This window comes from Bison bison, unplaced genomic scaffold (assembly GCF_000754665.1).
Source record: "Bison bison bison isolate TAMUID 2011002044 unplaced genomic scaffold, Bison_UMD1.0 scf7180017864508, whole genome shotgun sequence".
In the NCBI taxonomy this organism is placed as follows: domain Eukaryota; kingdom Metazoa; phylum Chordata; class Mammalia; order Artiodactyla; family Bovidae; genus Bison; species Bison bison.
This window is the reverse complement of record NW_011495064.1, coordinates 12,158,341-12,170,263: the sequence shown is the minus strand read 5'-3', so window position 1 is coordinate 12,170,263 and position 11,923 is coordinate 12,158,341. Positions and strand designations below refer to the sequence as shown.

The 11,923-nt window shown below is 54.9% G+C and overlaps 1 protein-coding gene across 1 annotated transcript in view; it reads right to left on the bottom strand.

Moving 5' to 3' along the window:
- Positions 1–11,923, bottom strand: part of SFXN5 (sideroflexin 5) — a 133,288-nt gene that overhangs the window by 57,678 nt on the left and 63,687 nt on the right. The window contains exons 7-9 of the mRNA XM_010829769.1: positions 11,073–11,126; positions 10,049–10,105; positions 8,643–8,708 (exon numbers count right to left, since the gene is read on the bottom strand). Of these exons, the coding sequence (XP_010828071.1) occupies positions 8,643–8,708; positions 10,049–10,105; positions 11,073–11,126 (177 nt within the window). The remainder of the gene's footprint in view (positions 1–8,642; positions 8,709–10,048; positions 10,106–11,072; positions 11,127–11,923) is intronic.

Sequence of the window (11,923 nt, the reverse complement as noted above, 5' to 3'; positions counted from 1 at the left end):
ATCTGTGGACACTTTACTAAACATCCGTCTCTCCCCATAGGCCCTAAAGTGCTGGGCACAGGGCTTGTGTACACTCTTATTCTTCATGGAATTTCTGGTGCCTGATGAAATGAGTAGGTGCTTCATAAATGTTTCTAGATAAATCAAGTGACTGATTTCTGAAGCAGAAGAAAAAAAAAAAGAGCCGCAAATGAGACTTGCCTTGTGCAGCCACTGCTGTCCACCTCGGCAAACACAGCTCTATGGGGCCAGGTGCACCTGCAGGTCTAAGACCACCTGAGTGGATGGTATATCCACTCTGCCAGGAGGAGGGGCTTTGAGGGGGCATGCCCCCTCCCCCAGGGATATGAAGGTTTCTGAGAAAGGGGATGCCCAACTGAGCCCTTAGGGAGGGTAGGAGGCAGCCAGGTAAGAAGGGAGGGGGACTCTGCAGGCTGCAGAAACATGAAATACCAGGTTGTCTGCAGCCAGTTCTGCAGACTAACGGCACCTGCCATAAGGGTCCAAGGCACCCTGGAGGACAATAGACGGGGCATGTCTGAAAGGAGGGATGGCATGAGGTCAGAATTTAGGATCTACTTCTGGGTGGTGGATAATAAAATAACCAAGTGGTCATACAACCAAGTATGACAGTTGGACCATAAAGAAGGCTGAGCACTCAAGAATTGTTGCTTTTGAACTATGGTGTTGCAGAAGACTCTTGAGAGTCCCTTGGACTGCAAGATCAAATCAGTCAATTCAAAAGCAAATCAACCCTGAACATTCATTGGAAGGACTGATACTGAAGCTGAAGCTCCAATACTTTGGCCACTTGATGGGAAGGGCTGACTCATTGGAAAAGACCCTGATGTTGGGAAAGGTTGAAGGGAGGAGAAGAAGGGGATGACAGAGGATGAGACAGTTGGATGGATCACCAACTCAATGGACATGAGTTTGAGCAAGCTCTGGAAGACGGTGAAGGACAGGGAAGCCTGGCGTGCTTCAGTCCATGGGGTCGCAAAGAGTCGGACACCACTGAGTGACTGAACAACAGCAACGAAGTGGTCAGGGGTTTCTGCGGGCCCTGGTGGAGCAACGGCTGGAACAGGTCAAGGAATAGCTGAGGTACCAAAATTGCCCACCAGAGGGCGTGCATTGATTCAATAGAATAAAATCTTGATAGCAAGCAGTGGACCCTGAGCCTCTATGGAGGTCAGTTTGTCCTGCAACCCCAATCAGGCTGTTTCTTGGCAACACGTTCAGGAGCAAAGGGCCAAGGTGGCCAGGACAGAGTTGTGCACAGGTTCAAATACCAGTCAGCTCCAGCCACAGCTGTGTAGCTTCTTTGCTAGCAATAGTGACCAACACTGACCCCTGAACCATGCCCCACAGGAACCTGCTGGCCACTTGCTGGAAAACCAGTTATATCAGACCCCTTCTGTCTAGGAAGGGACAACAACTTGTCCTCCCCAGGATAGATGTGGAGCCAATATCTGCGTCAGACTTGTCCCTGCCAGCATCACCATCTTCAGGCTTCCAGAACACTTCAGATTCTGATACAGGGTCCATACAATGGGCCCTCCAACCTGGAAGCCACACAGAGTGACAGAAGAGAGGCAAGAGTCTGGTCTGGATTCCCAGGCTGTTGGTCTCCTAACTCCAACAGGCTCAGAGAAGAGTATCTGGGCCTGAGCTACACCCTGGACCACAGAGGACACCCAGAGCTATACCCTGGATCGCAGATCATACCCTAAGCTACACTCTGGACCATGAGGACATCCTGAGCTACATCCAGAGCTACACCCTGGACTGCAGAGGACACCCAGAGCTACACCCTGGACCTCAGAGGACACCCTGAGCTACGCCCTGGACCACAGAGGACACCCTGAGCTACACACAGGACCACAGAGGACACCCAGAGCTACACCCTGGACCTCAGAGGATACCCTGAGCTACACCCTGGACCACAGAGGACACCCAGAGCTACACCCTGGACCACAGAGGACACCCAGAGCCACACCCTGGACCACAGAGGACACCTAGAGTTATACCCTGAGCTACACCCTGGACCACAGAGGACACCCGGAGCTACACCCTGGACCACAGAGGACACCCAGAGCTACACCCTGGACCACAGAGGACACCCTGAGCTACACCCTGGACGACAGAGGACACCCTGGGCTACACCATGGACCACAGAGGACACCCTGAGCTACACCCAGAGCTACACCCTGGACCACAGAGGACACCCAGAGCTACACCCTGAGCTACACCCTGGACCACAGAGGACACCCAGAGCCACACCCTGGACCACAGAGGACACCTAGAGTTATACCCTGAGCTACACCCTGGACCACAGAGGACACCCAGAGCTACACCGTGGACCACAGAGGACACCCTGAGCTACACCCTGGACTACAGAGGACACCCTGAGCTACACCCTGGACCACAGAGGACACCCTGAGCTTACCCTGGACCACAGAGCACACCCTGAGCTACACCCTGGACCACAGAGGACACCCTGAGCTATACTCTGGACCACAGAGGACACCCTGAGCTTACCCTGGACCACAGAGGACACCCTGAGCTACACCCTGGACCACAGAGGACACCCTGAGCTATACTCTGGACCACAGAGGACACCCTGAGCTTACCCTGGACCACAGAGGACACCCTGAGCTACACCCTGGACCACAGAGGACACCCTGAGCTATACCCTGGACCACAGAGGACACCCTGAGCTTACCCTGGACCACAGAGCACACCCTGAGCTACACCCTGGACCACAGAGGACACCCTGAGCTATACTCTGGACCACAGAGGACACCCTGAGCTTACCCTGGACCACAGAGCACACCCAGAGCTACACCCTGGACTGCAGAGGACACCTGGAGCTACACCCTGGACCATGAAGACACCTGAAGCCACACCCTGGACCATGAGGACACCCGGAGCTACACCCTGGACCACAGAGCACACCCTGACCTACACTCTGGACCATGAAGACACCTGAAGCTACAACCTGGACCGCAGAACACACCCTGATCTACACCCTGGACCATGAGAACACCCAGAGTTACAACCTGGACCATGAAGACACCTGAAGCTACACCCGGGACCATACAGCACACCCTGACCTACACCCTGGACCATGAGGACACCCTGACCTACACCCTGGACCATGCGGACACCCTGAGCTATACCCTGAACCACAGAGGACACCAGAGCTACACTGTGGACCACAGAGGACACCCAAAGCTACACCCTGGACCACAGAGGACATCCTGAGCTACACCTTGGACCACAGAGGACACCCAGAGCTACGCCCTGGATTACAGAGGACACTCTGACCTACACCCTGGACCATGAGGACACCCAGAGCTACACCCTGGACTGCAGAGGGCACCTGGAGCTACACCCTGGACCATGAAGACACCTGAAGCTACATCCTGGACCATGAGGACACCCGGAGCTACACCCTGGACTGCTGAAGGCACCTGCTGAGGACGCTGATGAAGACACTGAGGCACAGAAGCCAAGTCAAGGACAGACACTATTTTACTGACTAAAGCCACTTTTTCCTTCCTGCCTCCCTGTGGTGTAGGGAGGTTGGAAAAGTCAAGCTGTGCTGTTGGCTCCCCACTGGAGGACTCTTACCCTGCCCCCTGGTAGACAAGTATCTCCCAGGTGCTCTGAGACCAGAGGGGACTGCAACAAAAATTTTGAGGGGCTCTTTAAGTGTAACAAGGGGTTGCACTCTACCCGCCTGCATACTTGGTTCCTGGGCGTTCTGCAAGACTACACCTGGCTCACTCTGTGCTTGAGCTGTAGCTCAGGGTGTCCTCCATGGTCCAGGGTGTAGCTTAGGGTGTGACTTAGGAGATGCCTGGCAAGTTGAAGGCATTCCATAAGTGTTACCCACTATGATTACTTGCCAGTCTGACTACCAGGGGGGCACGGAGCTCCAGTAAGCAAGGGGAACTGGGAGGGGTGGGGCTCAGCCCAGGCACCCCCGGGATACCTCCTTGTGCCCACTGTCTAGGTTAACAATCACTGCATCCTATACAGAAGGCAATGGCACCCCACTCCAGTACTCTTGCCTGGAAAATCCCATGGACGGAGGAGCCTGGTTGGCTGCAGTCCATGGGGTCGCTAAGAGTCAGACACGACTGAGCGACTTCACTTTCACTTTTCACTTTCATGCATTGAAGGAAATGGCAACCCACCCCAGTGTTCTTGCCTGGAGAATCCCAGGGGCAGGAGAGCCTGGTGGGTTGACGTCTATGGGGTCACACAGAGTCAGACATGACTGAAGTGACTTAGCAGCATACAGAAGGGACCCTCCAGGGCCCAGGCCCTTTAGGAATAGAGGTCAGCATTTCTCCAACAGGGAAAGCCTTTGACCAGCGAAGACCTGGCTGAAGGTGAAGAGTTTGAGGATCAGGCATGAAGCGACGCTCATCCTCTGGCTCTGCCATCCAGCTCCTGACTGTTCACGTGAGCCTTTAGCCCTGCGCCTTCCTCTCTGGCCCCAAGTCCACTCTTAACCAGGACCCCGTGTCCAGACAGGTGGTCCACCTACTGCCCTGCTAACCTTTCACAACTGCTAACCTGCTCACAGCTTTCCCTCCAACCCTCTTCTGTCCACACCCTCTGCAATGCCCCAGGCCCCTGAGCCCAGGCAGGGGTTCCTGGCAGGGCTCTCCTCACGACTGACAAGGCACTCATGGTGATTCACGGCCGGCCCTTGCTGCCCCACCCCCGCCCGCTTCATCGTCCCCCCATCACCATCACTCCTTCTACGGCAGCCATGCTCATTCCAGACAGCTTCCGGAGTCTGTCCTGCTCTCCTTCTCCTGGTGCCCCTTTGGGCGCTGTGCCCTCTTTCTGGAGCACCCAGGCCTGCCCTCACCCTCCAGCCTGTCTTAAAAGAGCCAGCCCTGCCCTCGCCCTCCAGCCTGTTTTACAAGAGTCAGCCCTGCCCTCCCCTCTCCAGCCTGTCTTACAAGTCAGCCCTGCCCTCACCCCCCAGTCAGCCCTGCCCTCACCCTCCAGCCTGTCTTACAAGTCAGCCCTGCCCTCACCCCCCAGTCAGCCCTGCCCTCACCCTCCAGCCTGTCTTACAAGTCAGCCCTGCCCTCCCCTCCAGCCTGTCTTACAAGAGCCAGCCCTGCCCTTGCCCTCCAGCCTGTCTTACAAGAGCCAGCCCTGCCCTCACCTCTGCAGCCTGTCTTACAAGTCAGCCCTGCCCTCGCCTTCCAGCCTGTCTTATAAGAGTCAGTCCTGTGTGAATTAGGACAGGGTCCTTCCCACCAAATCACTTTTATCATAATCATGGTGACAGCACAGAATATCCTCAGCTTCTTCCCCTCGAAGCACCTTAAAGGTCACATGGGTCTGTGCCATCCCCCAGCACTGGCGAAATGCCTGGCACTCCTGCACTCCTGAAGGGAATGACTGGGTCTCCCTCCGGTAGCCAGGACTCAGTGGGGGTGACCACAGAAACGCTCAACACAAACGCCCGAACTGAAGCACAGCGAGCACTGACAGAACTTCCTTTGTTAAAAGACAGCAAACTGCTAGATTTCAAAAATAACTTAAGACGAAATTTCTTTTTTATTCCCGAGTAAGAAGACAGACATTGCCAGATCTATTTAGAGGGTTCACCAAAAGGCTGCTAACCCCCACACTGGTGGTCCTGCCACCAGTAGGAGACTGCAGTTAGCGGGTGCACAGTGGGGACTGATTCTTGGGGCTGCTGCCCAAGGTCAGGGGCTCTTCTGAGAGGGGAACGGGCTGTCCAGGTCCGGAGAGAGGGCTGGACTCACAGGGCCTGGCCTTGACTCAGCAGGTCCTCAGTCTCTGGGATCTGCCCTTGGCTTGTCAGCCCTCATCCATGCCGCCTGCTTGTAGGACTCACTTTAATTAATGCCAGAACTGGGCCAACCACTGGGGCCGTGACACTTGTTTGCAGGTCATCTCCTCCTAACAGGCTCACCCTGGGGCAGGAGGGAGAGGGGTGGATTTGTCACTAATTGAAGCAGAGATCAGTTAATGAGGCCTCGAGGCCTGGGCTTCCAAAGAACAAGGGAAAAGGAAAATAAAATAAAGCCTCTTTCTTTGGAGGTTTCATGATTTACACACACAAAAGAAAAGCAAGCAAGCTGCAAATTTTCCAAGTCAGAAACTCCACTCCATCTGCTGGAGTTAGACCCTAACTGTGCGCAGACGTCAGGCGGGGGGACAAGCCGCTGGCGGGTGGAGCGCAGAAGGGCCTCCAAAGCCAACCACGGGTCAGCAACCTAATAATAAGTGATCATGGAGCACTGCTCCGCACCCTGCTCTGTGGGGGAGAAGACACGGGGCCTGTCCCTGTCCCTGGTAAATGTGAAATCCAGCAGAATGATGAGAGGACAGGACATGGGGTGTAACTGAGTGAGTGTATGAGAAAGACAGAAGTTTCTAGGACTTGGGGCTGGCATAGAGGGAACACCTCCTCCAGGGGCTCTGCAGCTAGGAGGGGAGGGGAAGGAGGGTGTCCCCAGCACAGGTACACCCCCTGGGGGCTGTGACAGCCCAGCACAAGGCCCCATCCCCTGTGAGTAAGGCCCTGGCTCTGCAAGCCTGGAGGGCCCTAAGTCCCCAGGAACTCTGCAGCTTGGGCGTCAGAACCCTCACCCCACAATCTGGGCTGGATCCGGCCCTACAAAGTTGGGATGGAATGACTGAGGGCTGCAAGGGTGGGGCAGTGAGGACTGGGGGTGCAGAGAGCCCGGAGCCCTGAGAAGAAGCCATGTCCCCATCCCTGCAGCCCCAGGCCTGCTGGAGAGGGCTGTCCCCCAGGACAGTGAGCCCCTTGCACTACAGCCCAACACAGCCCAGGCCACTCCCCGTGTGGCTTCCTCCTCCTGGCTCCTCCCCACCTCCCCTTACATCCCCTTACATCTCAAAGAAGGAACTTGGGATTTTCGAGCCACTAAAACAGGCACAGCCATGGGCCCCGTGTATCATAAGGAGCCGGAGGAAGGTGACAGAGTCCCTTCTCCTCTCTCACAAGGTCCCCGGACCCTGACCAGCAACCCCCAGAATCAGAGATCCCAATTAGTATGACCCTCAAAGATATGAAGTCCCATGCTGGGTTGCAGGACCACCAGGGTGGGTTAGCAGCCTCTTGATGAGTGATCTAAATGGATCTGGCAATTCTGGCTTCATGCTTGGGTAAGACGTAAGGAAAAGAGAGGGATCTTGGGCATGAAGTGGGGACCCCCGCCCCCACTCCTAACAGGTATTTGGAAGTGAGCCTGGTCCACGTGGGAACAGAGTAAATGAGGCCATCTCAGTACAGCCACAAATCCCTGTTTTGGAGAACGGTGAAACCATATGGGCATCACCCATACCAGTGGGTCAGTACACGGGTGTGGACCACTACATTTATTTAAAGACTTGGGAAAGATGCTACTGTGGCTGCTGCTAAGTCGCTTCAGTCGTGTCCGACTCTGTGCGACCCCATAGACAGCAGCCCACCAGGCTCCCCCGTCCCTGGGATTCTTCAGCCAAGAACACTGGAGTGGGTTGCCATTTCCTTCTCCAATGCGTGAAAGTGAAAAGTGAAAGTGAAGTTGCTCAGTCATGTCCGACTCTTAGCGACCCCATGGACTGAAGCCTTCCAGGCTCCTCCGTCCATGGGATCTTCCAGGCAAGAGTACTGGAGTGGGGTGCCATTGCCTTCTCCAATGGGAAAGGTGGGTTTTACAAAAAGATGAGTATATGCGAATTTTTATTAAGTGTAAATGTTTTTAATTTTGCATTTCCTGATTATTTTTCTTGCCAACTACCTGTACTTATTGGATAATGAATAAAATAATGAAGTTGTAAAGTGACTCTTACCCTCCGGAGGGTGGGCTATGGGAGACCACCCAGCCAGGATGAAGAGAGGACCAAAGACAGGCGCAGGGGTGGGATGAACACGCCAAGGTCTTGGGAGCCTGGTCTTCACTCTGGCTCTGGCTCAGGCCCTTCGCTGGGTTACCTGCCCTCTGCCTTCAACTGGGCAGATAGTCGATCTAACATAGTCAGTCTACAAACCTCCCCTGCTTAGTACCTGCTGTATTCTCAAAGCCCTGTGGGATTCAAAATGAGTCTATTGCCCCTGTCTTGAGGAATTCACAGAATTCCAGGAGGGCTTGGACATGTGACCACATGACCAAGGCCACCAAGAGGGGACCCAGGGAACACAGGCAAAGACTAAAGAGGAGCTGACATCTGGACCAGTCTTGGGGCTGGATTGCGAGGCCCTTCACTGCTGCATCAGCCACACTGCTGAGCTTCCTTTGAGGAAGGCGGCAGGTAAACACACATCCCCCTAGAGCAGGCTTCCTGCCCCGGCGGGCCTGTCAGCCCTTCACATGGCCGACGGGCACTGCCTCCCCTCCCCTCCTGTTCTCCGGAACCTGGAGCACCAGCCTGTGCTCTCCCTCTACAAAAGCGTCGCCTTCTCTACCTGTGGTCTACTTTCCTCTGCCTGACAGCCCCCACACAGAAACCTCTGCCTCCCGCGCTGCTTGCCCAGCCCTGACCCTCAGACAAGGTCTGGCCCGAAATGCTGAGGGGACAGCCACAGAACAGCAGGGTGGCGTGGATGGCGCGGGGTGGGGGCTACTCACAGCAATGGAGACGGCACTGATGACGGCTCCCAGGTAGCCCTGGATGAACTTGGATGCAGGTGAAGGCTGAAAGATACAGAATTTCAGGACCCCAGGGTGCCCAAAACTCCCACCCTTGCAAACGGCCTCAGCCACGAGGGACATTCCTGCCCAGTAGCCTGAGGGGCAGGAGAAAAGGAAGGCCTCTGGGAGCCAAAGGGATCCATGCCTCCCTCAGCACAGCTCCGCACGTGGAAACACGGGGCAGCTACGTCCAGGGAGACGCCAAAGGGCCCACTGCTCTTCTGCCTTATTCTAGAAAAGTCCTTGGCAGACATTTGACTGGAAGTAGAAAACAGCAAGGGCCAAAATAGGTCACTTATGGCTGGGGCAAGCAGATCCAATTAGGAAAGCTAAATGTTGCGAATGGGCTGTTTGGCACCCAGAGTACGTTCTCAGTGGAAATGGCAATGTTGAGGTGGCCACAGCCTGACTGGCTCTCACAGGCCTCGTCAACCACGCAGGTCTTTCAGGCCAGTAGGAGGCTGTTGCTCCATATTTCTATGGGAAAGTGGATCCCAAATTGTGACACACAAAATTAAGCGAGAGCTGAGGAGCTACGACAGCAATTCTGGAGATGTTTGGTCTAAGGTGAACGGGAGCCAGCCAAGCAGAGCTGTCCAGGTGTGGAGCATCGGAGAGAGATGTGGGCCAAAGGTTTAGATGGGAGAAGGTGGCGATGTTCCCGGAGGATCAGGCCCAGAAGTTGTTCCGTTCATCCCAGCTCATGACTCCCCTGTCACTCCCCACCAAGGCTGTAAGTGCCCAGACCCTCTCCTCCCCAGACTGAAAGTCCCCAAGGGGACCTAGACTTCTCCTCTCCTCTGGTGCCTTTGGACGGAAGTGTAGGGCACTGACACGGGGAGAGAAAGCCTTGCCAGCGGAGTCCAGGAGCCCAGCCCTTCCTCGCCAAGAGAAGGATGACTGGGCCTCTGCTGTGAGCTCATCCAGGAGTGCAGGGCACTTTAGGGGGACAAGCTAGTCCTCTCAGACCCCTCACCCTCACAGGCAGCCCTTTACAAAGCTTTGCAGCCAGCGATCTTGGGGCACCAGGGCTGCTTCCAGGCAAACTTGGAGGCAGATTTAGAGGAATTCAGTCCTCATGTGGCTGATGCTGTCCTGATCCAAGGGCTGCCCTAGAAATGTTCAGAAACCAGCGGGGCTTATCCCTTTTGCCTTCTGCACCACACTCCCACGTGATGGGCCTTCGTCACGCTAGGTGAACAGCCCCTCCCTGGTGGGGCCCCTCCGGAAGGGCTGGCAGTAAAACCCCGAGGAGCAGCCCTGATGGAGGCATGCCATGTGGCAGAGAGGAGAGGGTCACCCTGCCTGCAGCCCACTGCCAGGCGATGGTCTGCCATGCTCACCTTGGTAGCGTTGCGGTTTGCATAGTTGACACAGGCGTTGTGGCTCTGGTTCAGCCACTGAAAGGCAAGGGGAAGGGGTGGGGGAGGAGAAGTCAGGAGAGCTGTGGTCACCTCCCTGGAAGCTAGGCCTGACCCTGGGAGGCCACAGTCCTCCAGAAAGACACAGGTCTCTATTCATGGTGGCTCCATCCACCCCCCAAGGTAGTGCGACCAGCCATCCTGATTTGCCGGGATGATGCAGGTTTCAGCACCGAAAGGCCCCATTCCTGGGAGACCCCTCAGTTCCTGGCAAACCAAGACACTGGCCCCATCCCACCCAGCTGTCCATCTCAGACCAGACCCGGCCCCTCTCCCAGGATTCTAGGGTCCACGGCCCCAGATGGGCCCACTGCCTCTGTCGCATCATCCTTTTTACATTGATGGCTGGACCAAAGGTAGACATCACTTTGGAAGGGCCCTGGAGCGGCTGGCAGCCTTGGGCCCCTTTCAGAACACCGCAGCCCAGTGTCCCGCACCGCCTGCAGAGCCTAGACATGGACTCTATTAGGAGTTTTTTCCCCCCTTCAGGAAGACTCTGACATTTTCTCCTGAAGACTAACAGGTTTTTCTTCCTGTCCTGCTTTGCCTACACAGACACACACAGAGCTACTGTTCTGAGACAGCCACAGCCCAGACTGCCTCCAAGGGCAGAGACCAGGGGCTGCAATGCTCTTTCACCCACCTCACTACCGTAGGGCTGAGGGTGGATTACCTCCCCCATAGATTTGGATGAGGCTGATGTCAAAATGAGGCTGAGGGCCTCAGGTCACTGGCCATGGAACAAGCATCCAGGTGAAGCCAGCCCTCATCCCCTCTGGCCCAAGGGCTGCTGGGACCTGCTCAGCAGGACCGAAGTCCCGGGGTTTCTCCCAGCGGCTTCTGGGTTGGGGAGGAGTCGGAATGGGGCAACTTTCCACAAGGGGACTAGAACCAGCACTTGTTGGGTGCCCTCTCAGGAGCCTTCTGTTCGCAGGGAAACTGTTACCTGCCAGAAGACAGTGGACGCCAATGTCTGATTGGGCAAGAGAAGACCAACAACCTACGAGAGAGAAAGAAAAGGCTAAGGAAGGCAGAAGAAACCCCCTATACTTTAGCAAAGAAAAAGGACACAGTCACGAACAAAAGTGAGCTCGATCTATACAAACTGATGTGCTTGATCTGTACAAACCAGTGCCCAAAGTGACTTGACATACAATGAAGAAACCATGGTTGCAGAATTATATGACAGCATAATCCCATTTTTATAAAGGGAAAGAAACCTCACCATATATATCATATACACAAATACACATACATATACATATCTCCAAGCATCAAAAAAATCTTTAGCACAGCACGTAGATGTCCCTGCAGGTCAGTACTTCTTCACATTCTTCTTGAGTATTTCTGTATTCTTTTTAACAACAGACATGTGTATTTTCATAATTGGTGTCCAAGGGAACAATAAAAAGAAAGGAACACACAAAACAAGCCCCTTTACTTCCTCCCAGCTAACCTGGCTTCTTCGCACCCTAGCTGTCCAACAGAATTTTTGTGAGGACTCAATAATATTCATTTCAAAGGCTTTAAAGGAGATCAGTCCTGGGTGTTCATTGGAAGGACTGATGCTAAAGCTGAAACTCCAGTACTTTGGCCACCTCATGCGAAGAATTGACTCATTGGAAAAGACCCTGCTGCTGGGAGGGATTGGGGGTAGGAGGAGAAGGGGACGACAGAGGATGAGACGGCTGGATGGCATCAGCGACTCGATGGACATGAGTTTGGGGGAACTCCAGGAGTTGGTGATGGACAGGGAGGCCTGGCGTGCTGCGATTCATGGGGTCACAAGGAGTCAGA